This window comes from Chiloscyllium punctatum, chromosome 24 (genome assembly GCF_047496795.1).
Source record: "Chiloscyllium punctatum isolate Juve2018m chromosome 24, sChiPun1.3, whole genome shotgun sequence".
NCBI lineage: Eukaryota > Metazoa > Chordata > Chondrichthyes > Orectolobiformes > Hemiscylliidae > Chiloscyllium > Chiloscyllium punctatum.
Window position 1 is genome coordinate 66,269,538 of NC_092762.1, and position 15,553 is coordinate 66,285,090.

A 15,553-nucleotide genomic window follows, 5' to 3' on the forward strand; every position below is an offset into this window, starting at 1 on the left:
CAAAATTGGAGGTGTAGTGGACAGTGAAGAAGGTTACCTCAGATTACAACAGAATCTTGATCAGATGGGCCAGTGGGCTAAGAAGTGGCAGATGGAGTTTAATTTAGATAAGTGAGAGGTGCTGCATTTTGGGAAAGCAAATCTTAGCAGGATTTATATACTTAAATGGTAAGGTCCTAGGGAGTGTTACTGAATAGAGACCTTTGAGTACAGGTTCATAGCTCCTTGAAAGTAGAATTGCATGTAGATAGGCTAGTGAAGGTGGCGTTTGGTATGCTTTCCTTTATTGGTCAGAGTATCGAGTACAGGAGTTGGGAGGTCATGTTGCAGCTGTACAGGACATTGGTTAGACCACTGTTGGAATATTGCTTGCAATTCTGGTCTCCTTCCTATTGGAAAGATGTTGTGAAACTTGAAAGGGTCAGAAAAGATTTACAAGGATGTTGCCAGGGTTGGAGGATGTGAGCTATAGAGAGAGATTGAATAGGCTTGGACTATTTTCCCTGGAGCATCGAAGGCTGAGGGGTGACCTTATAGAGGTTTATAAAAATCATGACGGGCATGAATAGGATAAATTGACAAAGTCTTTTCCCTCAGGTGGGGGTGAAGCAGGGAGAAGAGTCCAGAACTAGACGGCATAGGTTTAAGGGTGAGGGGGGGGGGGGGGGGGAAGATATAAAAAGGGACCGAAGGGGCAAAATTTTCATGCAGAGGGTGGTGAGTGTATGGAATGAGCTGCCACAGGAAGTGGTGGAAGCTGATACAATTGCAAATGTTTAAAGGCGGCATCTGGATGACTATATGAATAGAATGGGTTTAAGAGGGATATTGGCCAGCTGCTGGCAAATGAGACTACATTAGGTTGGGGTATCTAGTCAGTGTGGACTAGTTGGACCAAAAAAGGAGTCTGCTTCCATGCTGTACATCTTAATGATTCTGAGTCTATAAAAATTAGAGAAACTAGTGTTTCAAGTTCCAGATAACCATGCACTGATGAGGAACATTTTGGGGCTTTATCAGAGGTAACTGCAGAGATAAAATGTTTTGATTTTCCAGAACAGCTCCAAGACTTTGAAGATAGTAAACAAACAAAAATAAAGGAAATTATAGTTCAGTTAGCCAATATTAGGAATAGCTAAGGACTAGAATTTATATTAACAGGATACTTAAAGTCATGCAAATAAGCAAAGCAAAGCAAAGTGATACATTGAAAAATGTAACTAGTAGGATGGATAAAGTTTATTGAATATTAAAAGATATTTTATAGGTGTTACATGCCTGACTTGTAGTTTCAATTATTGTATGAACTGGTGTAATAAACACAAGTTTTGTTATCTTTTCACTCAATCAGCTACTTCTTCCATCCTCTTATCCAGTTTTTTGGAGTTTTTGTTTGTATTTCCTAGTTCAAGAGGAGCTTCACCAACTTACTGTGCCCCAGACTTTTTAAAACCAGTCTGCCAATTACTCCAGTCCCAATTCCATCTCGATTCTTGGTGCCAACACAAAACGATGTTAGATTAATTCAGTCGTCACTTCCCAGGGATGCCTCATTCAGCCTCAATAAGACTATTGTTGATCTTGGATTCCAATACAACATTGCATCAGCAAGGCCACTTATTTCCTGCTCAAAATCCCCAATCTTTCTGGCACTCCATCATACAAAAAACTCTGCTTTTGTACCTGTAGATTCTGATCCATTGCAATGCTCCACTTGTGGATCTTTGACCCCACTCCATAAAATAGACTGTACACAACTTGTTACTCGTGCACATCTCATCCTGCATCCATAGACAATGCTCCTGCACATTTGCCACCAGTGAAGCATTATGCACGGCCAAATTAGCTTCCACTTATGGAATCGGAGTTTACCTGATCATTCACTTTACACTGCAGCTGCAAAATCTTGTTTTCCATTCCTTTGTTCAGTTTCTTGTAGTGCTCAACTGAACGTGCTTCAACCTTCAGCCTTTTCAGTTGGCGATACGCCATCATTCGTCGAAAACAGCACTGCAAGTAGATAACCGCATGCCGAATTCTTTGATATTTCAAAAAGCTCAGCCATCCTCGCACATACTTCTGTAGGACAGTAGCCTTTTGCTCTCGGACCATCTAATTAAAAGTAAGCGCATGTGTCTTTAGAAATGCTAAAGAAATAACTTCATGTAGTACTCAAAAGAAAAACTTCCATGTACCCCTACCTCCTTCCACATATTCACAAAGCCAATATTGGTGTCATTCATTAAACATATCAGAATTATTAAAGTATGATTTGGAGGTGCCAGTGTTGGACCAGGGTGTACAAAGTAACAAAATCACACAACACCAGGTTATAGTCCAACAGGTTTAATTGGAAGCACTAGCTTTTGGAGCATTGCTCCTTCATCAGGTGGTTGTGTCACAACCACCTGATGAAGGAGCGGCTCTCCAAAAGCTAGTGCTTCCGATTAAACTTGTTGGACTATAACCTGATGTTGTGTGATTTGTTACTTTGTACAAAAGTATGCACCTTGAAGGCCTTTTCATACTTCATAAGTTGACGGAAGTTGAGTGCAATGAAGAGGCTTCATACTTAAAACTTCTTACCAAATTTACGTTTTAAAGAATTGTGAAAAATTGATCTCTTTCAAGTATTGTGGAAATGCTTGGATTTGTTTTGAGTGTGAGACCGAAAAGGTCATGTTGAATTTTTTTTTTAAAAAAAAAGCCTTAGAAAAAAAAACCGCTAGGCTGGCGATGACCTTTAGTTCGGAGGCTTTTTGAACAGTGACTGGACTGGAGTGTATTTGTTGTGGTCTTCAGCTGGGGACAAGCAGCCCGTGAGAAAGGGCTGTCCAGCTAATCTAGTTTGCTGAAAGCAACACTTGAGTTTAGGGGGAAACCTACTAGTTCTTCTAAAAGGAAGGGATTGCATTTCTCAATATTGTATTTCCTGAGCAGGCAGCATCTACAGGGACTCAAACACATACAATTAAGTGACCTGACTACACTTGCCAGAAAAAAAAAATGACAAATCAAAACCTTTTACATTATCCATTTGCTTTCATGAAAAACTCAAAATCGGTTAAAACGTGTGTTTTTGTTCGGAATGCCAATCTCTGCAGAGAAGACTATTGTGCTTTTTTTTGGGATATCTAGAGAGTGATGAGCACTTATACTTTTATAATTACTCAACATTTCTTGTATATTTATTGAAGCTTTATTTTACTAATAATTTGTGTTTTATTAAATGTGGGTAATAGACATTTACTTCAAAACCTAATATAGGCATGTTATTTATAACTGGTCATTTCAGTAACTGGAAAAAAAACTATTTAATTTCACGTTGTGATCCATGGTGTAGAGCAATTAGACTGACTGCACGCTCCTCCAATCTTAGTCATAATATTGAAGCAAGACAACAAACTTGCACCTATAAAACACTGATGATCACAAAATGTTTTGCAGCCAATGAGGTGTTTTGACAGGAGAGTCACTATAACAATATAGGAAATAGTATATAGGGAGCCAATTTGTACACAACAAGGTCTAAACAAATAGCAGCCAAACCAGTGTTTGATTGAGAAAGATATTGGCCAGCATACCAAGGAGCCACAGTACGGGATGATTAAAGACTTCAAAAAGTATGGTTAATCCCATCCTTTTAAAACCCCCTAGGCCCTGTTAAATAATTCATACCTGAACATTACAAACCATGATCAAAGCCAGCAAAAGTTTGGTGAATGGCTGAAGAATTAGATTTTAACAAAAAGAGGGATAACTACCACCAGGCCCTTTTACATTCAGTGGTAAAACATCTCAGATTATAGTTTGACAGATCCTAGGACAGTGCACAACTGGAGTGGTCTGGGTTTGTGCTCAGGACTCTGGCTTTTGATTTGACCTTCTGACCACAAACATGATCAATCGTACAACCTCATTCTTCACAGGATATCAGAATAACTTTCATAGTTAAGATCAAAAACAATTACAGAAACTGTTCAGAGCATAAAATGTTCAAAGACTTGCCTTATGATAAGTTCGTCTTGTAATCATGCCTCTTGCATAAGCTTGAATTGTAATTACTGCTGTACGGATGTGTACATACAGCCTCCTCACTACCAACATTCTATATTGTCTCTGTATAATTACGGCAGCCTTCGTCAATCTTAAATGATCAACTAGTCTGAAACAAAAAGACTAATGTTTTTATACACCCTTCATACAGTGAAGTGCCAAGTCAACATGCACAGTTTAGCAATATGAATGAATTATGACAAGTTAGCTTATAAAAGGCCCTGTTTGAAGTCGTCCCCATATAGTTCCATAAATGATTTTTAAATAGATCTTAAATACACAATCCCTAAGTGCAGAAAGGGGCCAGAATCTGGACTGACCCTCCAAAGTGCATCCCTCCCAGACCCAGAGGTTCCTGTAACCCACATTTACCATGGCCAATCCACATTGTGGATCCACAAGTATAAGCTTGAACATACAAGCTCCACACAGTCACCAGAGGTTGGAATGAAACCCAAGATCTTGGCACCAAGAGGCAGTGGTGCTGGCCACTGAGCCAGCTCTGGAGGACTGGCTCAAATGGTAAGTGTAGATTTTAAAAATTGAGAGATACATGGCAATGCAAAGTACAGATTTATTTCTAATATCAAGCACTAAGTATATACATTTATTTAACATTAATGATAAGTGTACAGATGACGACTCTTTGCAATAATGAGATGGTAAGATAAGATTCTTGGTAGTGTAGATGAGCAGAGAGATCTGAGTCCATGTACACAGATGCCTGAAAGTTGCCATCCAGGTTGATAGGGTTGTTAAGGCGGTATACGATGGGTTTGCTTTTATTGATGGAAGGATTGAGTTTCAGAGCCATGAGATCATGCTGCAACTGTACAAAACTCTGGTGGGGCCGCACTTGGAGTATTGCGTACAGTTCTGGTCACCACATTATAGGATGTGGAAGCTTTGGAAAGGATGCAGAGGAGATTTATTAGGATGTTGCCTGGTATGGAGGGTAGGTCTTATGAGGAAAGGCTAAGCGACTTGAGGCGGTTTTTGTTAGGGAGATGAAGGTTGAGGGGTGACTTAATTGAGCCAAGATACATCAGAGGGTTAGATAGGCTGGACAGTGAGACGCTTTTTCTCAAATGATGGCGGCTAGCACAAGGGGACATAACTATAAATTAGAGGGGTGATAGATGTTAGGACAGATATCAGAGATAGTTTCTTTACTCAAAGTAGTAAGGACATGGAATTTTAAGGGTCTTTAAATAGTCATTGAATAAACATATGGATGAAAGCGAAATATAATGTAGAATAGATAGGCTTCAGATTGTTGCAAACATGTGGAACCATCGAGGGCTGAAGGGCCTATACTGCGCTGTAATGTTTATTTCCTAAGTCACCGGTGAGATCATTTGGTGTCACTTTTTTCTGGAAGGCGGATTTAATCAGTAACAGCAAACAAGTTTCCTCACTGCACAACATGGAGGTTAATGGGCTGTTTGGATACAACGGAGTTCTGAAGAAAGGTCACTGGGCCCAAAACAAACACAGCTTTCTCTCCACAAATGCTGCCAGAGCTGCTGAGTTTCTTCAGCACTTTTTTTTTTGTTTCAAGACTGCTTTAGTGTTGTTTTACTTACTGTTTTGCTAGAAACCTGCGAGTGTATTTCTGGATGACAATAATGGCTCGGCATATCTGCTGATATTTCTTCCTTTGCATCCAACCTCTCACCATCTTCTGTACCATAATGCAGGCAGCTCGCAGTCGGCTTGCCCGAAGCTTCTCCAGATAGGCCACCTGCCCTGCAGAAAAGAAGATCTTGGTCTTTCCAAATTGATATTTGTTTTCATCCTGCGGATAAACAGAAGTTTTTTTTCTTAATTAAAAAAATATTTAAAATCCAAAAGCAAAGCAAAAGTTGCTGGAAAGGTTCAACAGGTCTGGCAGCATTTGTGAAGAGAAATCAGAACTCATGCTGCCAGTCCTGCTGAGCTTTTCCAGCAAAAAAAAAACACCCAAAAAATAATCAAACAAAAATCACAAGATCCATCATTGATCAGATATCACTCACTAGTACATATTTTTATATATATAATATTTATTCTTCCATCTAAAGGTATTATTATAGTCAGAGTCATAAAGATGTACAGCACGGAAACAGACCCTTCGGTCGAACGCATCCATGCCAACAGATATCCCAACCCAATCTAGTCCCACCTGCAAGCACCAGGCCTATATCCCTCCAAACATTTCATATTCATATACTCATCCAGATGCCTTTTAGATATTGCAATTGTACCAGTCTCCACCACTTCCACTGACAGTTCTTCCAATTCTAAAAAGGTGTAATGATTGCAAATGTTCAGGAACTTCAACCCAATGAAAATAGAGGAGTTTGATTCGGGAACCTTTAAATACAATCAACGCAAACTGAACCCCTAATGAAATCAATAACCACAATTGAAAACAAAACAGAATAAGTGTCAAGCATAGGTGGCAATGGTCCACTTTTGGACTGAACACCTTTTTAAGACTGCAGTTATGCATTACATTTTATAACTGCTAGAAGACTCAAAGTTCTTTATGTTCAGAAGAACTTAAGGAGTCATATACCACAGAAACAAGACCCTTCAGTCCAACTCATCCATGCTAATTAGGGATTTAATCTTGTCCCATTTGTCAACATTTGGCCCATATCCCTCTCAACCCTTCCTATTCATGTAACCATCCAGATGCCTTTTAAGCAATCTAATTGTACCAGCCTCCATCACTTCCTCTGGCAATTCATTCCATACATGCACTGTGTGAAAAGATGCCCCTTAGGTCCCTTTTAAATCTTTCCCCTCCCACCTTAAACCCAAGCCCTCTAGTTTTAGACGCCCCTATCCTAGGATAGAGACCTTGGCTATTCACCCTATCCATGACACTATTTTATAAACCTCCACAACTTCTGGACCATATTTAGTATAGGAATCACAACAGCCAATTTAGCCACAGCAAGCTCCCACAAATAATCTTAAAAAAGGGACACAATTTGTTTTGTAAATTTGATGGAGAATAATAATATTGCTTGGGGAAACAGGAACAGCACCCTCCACTCCTTCAGAATATGGCAAATTGGACACATCTGGAACCTCAGTTTAATACCTCATCCAAAACATTTCTAACTATGCAGCATTTCCTTAGTACTGCACAAAAACCAAGTCTGACAGAATTGCAACAAATCACGGAGCTCAACTTGAACCCATCACCTTCAAATTCAGATGATTATGCTACCATTGAGTCACACTGTCGTCATGTTGTGGGTATGTGGTATTTGAGAGTCTACAGCTTCAATTTATATTAACTATTCCTCTACCGATGTTCAAACTAAGAAATTAAACCAGATTTCTCTGACAAACAAATGATCAACATGCAATACTACTCCCATTTAAAAAGATTACCATGTGAAATCTACTTCTACCTGCATAAGCAATAGTCAGAGATCTATCACTTTGCTGAATTTTTAAATCAAGGATTGATCAAATATTACTCAATGGTGAGCAGGTTGAATACCTCAAGTATGATTGGCGCTTTCCTAAAAGCTAAGGGATGTTTGGAAAAACAATTTTAAAAGGTTGAAGTAATAAAATTAGGTTCAAATTTTGTTCACGTGCCAAAAAAAGTTGCACGTTGTTTGTTTCAAACAAACATTCACAACTAAAATGGATTGTTCAAGACTTAAATTCTTTGAAGAAGGGAACTCTCCCCCTGGCCCCAGGCACAACATGGGCCTTTAAAACTAGTAAAGAAAAATGGCTGATATCATAGCTTTTTCAACCTTGATTAGGTTTTCCAACATGTTTTTACAGGTCTGTTTCTCATCTGCACAAATGCTTTCTTCTCTCATCAAAACCCTGTAGCGACTAAAGAAATCAACGTAGGACCACCTAAAAAAACAAAAAAAAATCCAACATTAGTAAACTTCAACAACACAATTTACAAAATTCTTTGATAGAACGATATAATGTTATGATACAGAAACAGGTCATTCAACTCTGTACAATGAAATCTCCACAACCAAAACGGTTCACACATGACGACGTCATGCTTCCTTCATTAAGAGTTAAGTGTGAAGTCTGATGGTCATGCGCAGGTTTCCTAATATTGAACAGAAATCTGTATAACCCATTTTATTTTGGAGTAAAGTTTGCATTTGGTTTCCAGCCTTTTTGAAGGTGGCTTTTCTGTTCAATCCAATAAAAATTCCTGTATAATTAGAACTAGGAACACCAGTTTGTGTTGCAGACAGAAGAGAAGGCACGTCCTCCTTATTACTGAGGGATTGGCTTTAATTTGAGCATGAATATCGTTAGATGCATTCCAATTATTTGTTACATTCCTCAGATCATTCCATTTTATGAAAGGCAACACATTGTTCTATGGAAGTGATAGTTTAGGAACAATCCAAATGAAGGCAAAGAAGAAAATTTTATACGGATTTGTTTCTTAATTAAAAAAGTATAAAAACATAGGTACTAGCTTAGGCTCAAGCAGTAACAATGTGCTATTTTCTAGGTCTGTAGATTGTTAAGGTGCAATAATGGCCTCTAGTAGAGTGGTGCTCTTCCTGTCAGATGTGTAGGGAGGGTTTCCATGTTACTGATCATGATTTGGAGATGCCGCTGTTGGACTGGGGTGTACAAAGTTAAAACATCACACACTACATCTGGTTATAACCCAACAGGTTAAATTGGAAGCACTAACTTTCAGAGCACTGCTCCTTCATCAAGTGGTTGTGGAGGACAACCACCTGATGAAGGCAGTGCTCTGAAAGCTTGCGCTTCCAATTATAACCTGTTGGACTATAACCTGGTGGCGTGTGATTTAACATTACTGATGATCACATCTGCAGAAAGTGTGTTTAGTTGTGAATCCTATCGGACCACATGGATCGGTAGAAGCAGCAGTAACAAGGAATTTACAGAAGCTCTCTTCTGTGGCTACCCCCTTTAGAAACAGATACGTTGTTTTAGAAAATGAAGGTGGTGATGGACTCTGAGGGGAATGCAACACTGACAGCCAGGTTTCTGGTACTGGGACTGACTCTAATGGAACCTGACGTATCCCTTATTACAAGTGATCAATTGTGATAGGGGCTAAGTGAAAGCAGATACTGCAGATGCTAGAGATTATGGTCAAGATTAGACTGGTGCTAGAAAAGCACAGCAAGTCAGGCAGCATCCAAGGAGCAGGAATATCAACGTTTTGGGAAAAAGCCATTCGATCATTCTGATGAAGGGTTTTCGCCAGAAATGTAGATTTCCCTACTCCTTGGATGCTGCTTAACCCACTATGCTTTTCCAGCACCACTCTAATCTTGACTGTGATAGAGGACTCTAGTCAGAAACACGGACAGACATTTCTTCAGGTGACAACGAGTCATCAGAATGATGTATTATCTCCCTGGTGCCAGAATCAAGGATCTCTCAGAGGGTGCAGAATATCCTCAAAATTGGGTGAGGGATCAACAGGAGGTCATTGTACACATTGGAAGAGGAAAGGATGAGATTTTGAGGAGAGAATACAGGAAATCAGGCAGGAACTTAAAAGACAAAAAAAAAAAGGAGTGAGAGCGCTTCACATTTTGCAAATCATTGGAATTCCTTATGGAGTAGAAGGAGCCTTGAAAAAAAAAAAAAAGAGGAGAATGGGCACCTGAATTGGCAGGGGACACTGGAGGAGAGATTTACTTGAGCTGCTTGGGAGGATTTAAACAGGTGATGGGGCAACACTTATGATCTCATTAAATGAGTCTTGCGAGGCAAAATAGCCACTTCTGTTGTCAATGTAAATGTTGTATGTGTGTTGCTTTGCCTTCTCTTAGCTTATGAAAGAGTAATAACGTGCTGGGACTCTACTTTTAAACAAAGTAGAACCAGTACTAGCAATCTAACACACTCTGGTCCATCAACTTCTCTGGTTCGGGGCCTGCAATAATGGTTCCAGTTCTGGTCTGTGTAAAGTTGTTGTTTGGGTCACAAGTATAAAATTGGAATGCCCAGTTTCAATTTGCATTAATTTTAGTAAAATGTTGCTTTTTGTCTGGAATAATTCAGATCATAATTGATGGACCCTTCACACTAAAATTACTTATTTTATGGGTCACAGCTGGGTGTAAAAGGAATTAAAATTAAATGCTTCAACCCCTCAGGAATAAGTGCCTCGTTATTGGAAGAATTCCTGTACTGACTGACCACATGACCTCCTTTAACTTCAAATTTTCCATTCTCCCAAGGCTGTCACAATAGGGAGACACATCTGACTACAGGTTGCAACAGTGGTACCCAGGTGGATAAAAAGGTGTAGTTAAAACTGAATGCTATATATAGAGTCATTGCGGAAACGTGATTTCTTGTCGACACATTATACAAGTTTTGAGGGCGTCGATCTTTCAGATCAAAATCTTTTTCCTTCATTGTGAACATTTGTTAGCAGAGAAGCTAATTCTTCACTGACTGAAGAGAACTTTGCTTTTAGATATAAAAACAATTCTGAAGGGTTTGAGAGGAAAATTGACTGAAACGGCATGACATTTTTCACTGGAGTGTAAGTAGTTGAGGGGTCACCTTATTGAAGCTTATAAAATCATGAGGGGCATAGATTATGTAAATGCTGAGGGTCCTTTCCCCTAGAGTAGTGTAGGAAAATTCAAAATTAGGGGGTATATTTTTAAGATGAGAGGAGAAAGTCTTATAAAAAAAGGATGGAGGAGTCACTTTAAATATTGGTTAGTGTGTGGAATGATCTTCCAGAGAAAGTAATGGATGCCTGTACAATTAAAAAATGGGATATTTGGATAAGGTCATGAATAGGAAAGATTGAGGGATAGGGACCAAGCACAGGCAGGTGGGATTAGTTTAGATTGGGAACATGGTCAGCATGGACTGGTTGGACTGAAGAGTCTGTTTCCATGCTGTATGACTATGACTTGGAGAGATAGTGGGGAAGATACTAGTACAGTTGGGGAAAAGAACAAATCAAAAAGTCAGGGTAGGCAGAGAGTGAGATAGGACTTATGAATTAAACTAATTTATTTCAATGCAGAGGCCTAACAGGGAAGGTAGATGAGCTCAGGGCATGCCTGGGAACATGGGACTGGGATATCATGGCAATGACAGAGGTGGCTCAGGGATGGACAGGACTGGCAGCTTAATGTTACAGGGTATCGATCCTATAGGATGAATTGGTAGGGGGTGGGTGAAAAAGGAGGAATGTGTAAGAGAGGAGGGGGAAAATGGCATTTTTGAATAAGGAAACATTATGGCTGTACTTAGGGAGGATATTCCTGGAATATGTGTCGAGGGAGGTTATTTGGGAGAGGAGGGAGGTTATTTGGGAGGGGAGGGAGTAGGGGGGAGACCTTGTGATTGTACTATGGAGCTCCCCAGTAGTCAGAAGGAAATTAAACATATTTGTAAGGCGATCTCAGTTGTCTGTAGGAATAACAGGGCGGTGATGGTAGGGGATTTTAAAATTTTCCAAACAGACTGGGACTGCCAGTGTTAACGGCTTGGATGGAGAGGAATTTAAATGTGCACAAGAAAATTTTCCAATTCAGTATGTGCTTAGGATGTATCTACTAGATAAGTTGTAAAACTTGACCTAATCTTGAGAAATAAGGCAGGGTAGGTGACTGAGGAGTCAGTGGAGGAACATTTTTGGGGCCAGTGACCATAATTCTATTTTTAAAATAGTGATGGAAAAGAATAGACCAGATCTAAAAAAGTAAGGCCAACTTGATAGTATTAGGCAAGTACTTTAAAAAGTTGATTGGGGATGAATGTTTGGAGGGGAAAAAAAAGGGATGGCTGGAAAGTGGGAAGCCTTCAAAAAATGAGATAACGAGAGTCCAGAGGCACTATGTTCCTGTTAAGGGGAAGAGCAAAGCTGGTAGGTGTAGGAAATGCTAGATAACCAAACCTTCAATTTCTCTAGTTAAGAAAAAGGAGGACGCAAATGTCCGGGATAGACAGCAGAGATCAAGTGAATCCTTAAAAATACAAGGCATCCTTAAGAGGGAAATCTGGATGCCAAAAAAAAAAAGGGTGGCATGAAAGCTTTGGTAAATAGGGTTACATAGAATCCAAAGAAATTCTACAAATGCATTAAAGGACAAAAGGGTAACTAGGGAGAGAATAGGGCCCCCTCAAAAGATCAGCAAGGTGGCCTTTGTGGAACCACAGGAGATGGGGAAACATAATAAACGAGTATGTTGCAGTGTTTACTGTCGAGGAGGACGTGGAAGGTCTAGTACATAGGGAAATACATGTTGACATTTTGAAAAACGTACATATTACAGGAGGTGGCAGTGCCGGACATCTTAAAACACAAAAGGTAGATAAATCCTTGGGAGCTGATCAGGTGTACCCTAGAACTCTGTGGGAGGTTAGGGAAGTGATTGTTGGGTCCCTTGTGGAGATATTTGTATCATCAATAGCCACAAGTGAGGTGCTGGAAGACTAGAGGTTGGCCAGGATGGTGGTGCTATTTAAGAAAAAGGTGACAAGGCCAAATATAGACCAGTGAGCCTGACATCGGTGGTGGCAAGTTGGAGGGAATCCGGAGGGACAGAATTTACATATATTTGGAAAGGCAAGGACTGATTAGGGATAGTCAATATGACTTTGTACACAGGAAATCATGCCTCACTAACTTGAGTTAGTTTTTGAAGAGATGAATAAATAGATTGATATGGGCAAAGCAATGGACGTGAATCTAAGGGACTTCAGAAAGGCGTTTGACAAGGTTCCTCATGGTAGAGGAGTTAGCAAGGCTAGATCACACTGAATACAGGGAGAACTAACCATTTAGATACAGAATTGGCTCGAAGGGAGGTGGTGGATGGTTGCTTTTCAGTCGAGAGGCTTGTGACCAGCAGTGTGCCATAAGGATTGGTGCTTGGTCCACTCGTTTTCATCATTTATAAGTGATTTAGATTTGAACATAGGAAGGATGATTAGCAAGTTTGCAGATGACAAAGAAGGTGGTGTAATGGACAGCAAAGGAGGTTACCTCAGACTACAATGTGATCTTGATCAGACCAGTGGTCTGATCAGTGATGGGCAGGTTTTTGGAGGGAATGTATTTGAAAAGGCAAGTGCTGATTAGGGATAGTCAGCATGGTTTTGTGCATGGGAAATCATGTCTCAAATTTGATTGAGGTTTTTGAAGTACTAACGAACAGGATTGAAGAAGGCAGAGCAGTGGACGTGATCTGTATGGGCTGCAAGGCGTCCGACAAGGTTCCTCATGGTAGGCTGGTCAGCAAGGTTGGATCTCATGGAATTAGAATCGGAATCCCGACAGTGTGGAAACAGGGCCTTTGGCCCATAAGTCCACACCATCCCACCAAAGAATGTACAAACTCCACACAGGGTGGAATTGAACCCAGGTCCCTGGCGCGGAGGTAGCAGTGCTAACCACTGAGCCTTCGTGCCACCGAATACAAGGAGAACTAGACATTTGCCTACAGAACTGGCTCTAAGGTAGACATAGATGGTGTTGGAGAAGGTTGCCTTTCAGACTGGAGGCCTGTGACCAACGGTGTTCCCACTGCTTTTCATTATTCATATAAATCTTTTGGACGTGAACGTAAGAGGTATAGAGTCAGATGTACAGCATGGAAACCGACCCTTCAGTCCAACCCGTCCATGCTAACCAAATAGCCCAAGCCAATCTAGCCCCACCTGCCAACACCTGGCCCATATCCCTCCAAACCTTTCCTATTCCCATACCTATTCAAATGTCTCAAATGTTGCAATTATACCAGCCTCCACCACTGCCTCTGGCAGGTCATTCCATACACGTACCACCCTGTGTGAAAAAGTTACCCCTTAGCTCTCTTTTATATCTTCCCCTCTCACCCTAAACCTATGCCCTCTAGTTCTGGACTCCCCAATCCTGGGGAAGAGACTTTGCCTTTTTATCCTATCCATGCCCCGCATGATTTTGTAAAACTCTAAGGTCTCTGACGCTCCAGGGAAAATAGCTCCAGCCTATTCAACCTCTCCCCTATAGTTCAAATCCTCCAACCCTGGCAACATCCTTGTAAATCTTTTCTGAACCCTTTCAAGTTTCACATCTTTTCAGCAGGAAGGAGACCAGAATTGCATGCAATATTCCAACAGTGGCCTAACCAATGTCCTGAACAGTCACAACATGACCTCCCAACTCCTGTACTCAATACTCTGACCAATAAAGGAAAGCATACCAAATGCCATCTTCACTATCCTATCGACCTGCAACTCCACTTTCAAGGAACTATGAACCTGCACTCCAAGGTCTCTCTGTACATGCAACACTTCCTGGGACCTTAACATTAAATGTATACGTCCTGCTAAGATTTGCTTTCCCAAAATGCAGCACCTCACATTGATCTGAATTAAACTCCATCTGCCACTTCTCAGCCCATTGGCCCATCGGGTCAAGATCCCGTTGTAATCTGAGGTAAATCTTCTTCACTGTCCACTACACCTCCAATTTTGGTGTCATCTGCAAACTTACTAACTGTCCCTCTTATGCTCGCATCCAAATCATTTATGTAAATGACAAAAAGTAGTGGACCCAGCACCAATCCTTGTGGCACTCCACTGGTCACAGGCCTACAGTCTGAAAAACAACCCTCCACCACCACCCTCTGTCTTCTACCTTTGAGCCAGTTCTGTATCCAAATGGGTAGTTCTCCCATATCCCGTAAGATCTAACCTTGCTAACCAGTCTCCCATGGGAAACCTTATTGAAGTCCATTAGATCACATCTACCACTCGGCCCTCAATCTTCATCACTTCTTCAAAACACTCAAGTTTGTGAGACATGATTTCCCACACACAAAGCCACGTTGACTATCCCTAATCAGTTCTTGCCTTTTCAAATACATTGCGCCCTGTCCCTCAGGATTCCCTCCAACAACTTGCTCACCACAGATGTCAGGCTTACTGGCCTATTAGTTCCCTGGCTTGTCCTTACCACCTTTAACAGTGGCACCACATTAGCCAACCTCCAGTCTTCTGGCACCTCATTTGTATCACCAATAGTCACAGCTATCTCAGCAAGGAGCCCAGCAATCACTTCTCTAGCTTCCCACAGAGTTCTAGGGTACATCTGATCAGGTCCTAGGGATTTATCCACCTTTATGCATTTCAAGACATCCAGCATTTCCTCCTCTAATATGGAGATTTTGCAAGGTGTCACCATCTATTTCCCTACATTCTATATCTTACATCTCTTTTCCACAGTAAATACACAGAGGTAAAATACTCATTTAGTATCTCCATTTTCTGCAGCTCCACAAAGGCCATTTTGCTGATCTTTGAGGGTCCCTATTCTCTCCCTAGTCACCCTTTTGTCCTTCATGTATTTGTAAAAATCCATTGGATTCTCCTTAATTCTATTTGCCAAAGCTATCTCATGCCCCCTTTTTGCCCTCCTGATTTCCCTCTTAAGTATACTCCTACTTCCTTTATACTCTAAGGATTCACTCGATCTATCCTGTCTATACGTGACATATGC

At 40.7% G+C, this 15,553-nt stretch overlaps 1 protein-coding gene across 1 annotated transcript in view; it reads right to left on the minus strand.

Moving 5' to 3' along the window:
- LOC140494650 (unconventional myosin-Vb-like) overlaps nt 1-15,553 on the minus strand; it is a 297,411-nt gene that overhangs the window by 72,725 nt on the left and 209,133 nt on the right. Inside the window, exons 18-21 of the mRNA XM_072594066.1 lie at nt 7,824-7,932; nt 5,643-5,854; nt 4,009-4,165; nt 1,873-2,112 (exon numbers count right to left, since the gene is read on the minus strand). Coding sequence (XP_072450167.1) covers nt 1,873-2,112; nt 4,009-4,165; nt 5,643-5,854; nt 7,824-7,932 — 718 coding nt within the window. The remainder of the gene's footprint in view (nt 1-1,872; nt 2,113-4,008; nt 4,166-5,642; nt 5,855-7,823; nt 7,933-15,553) is intronic.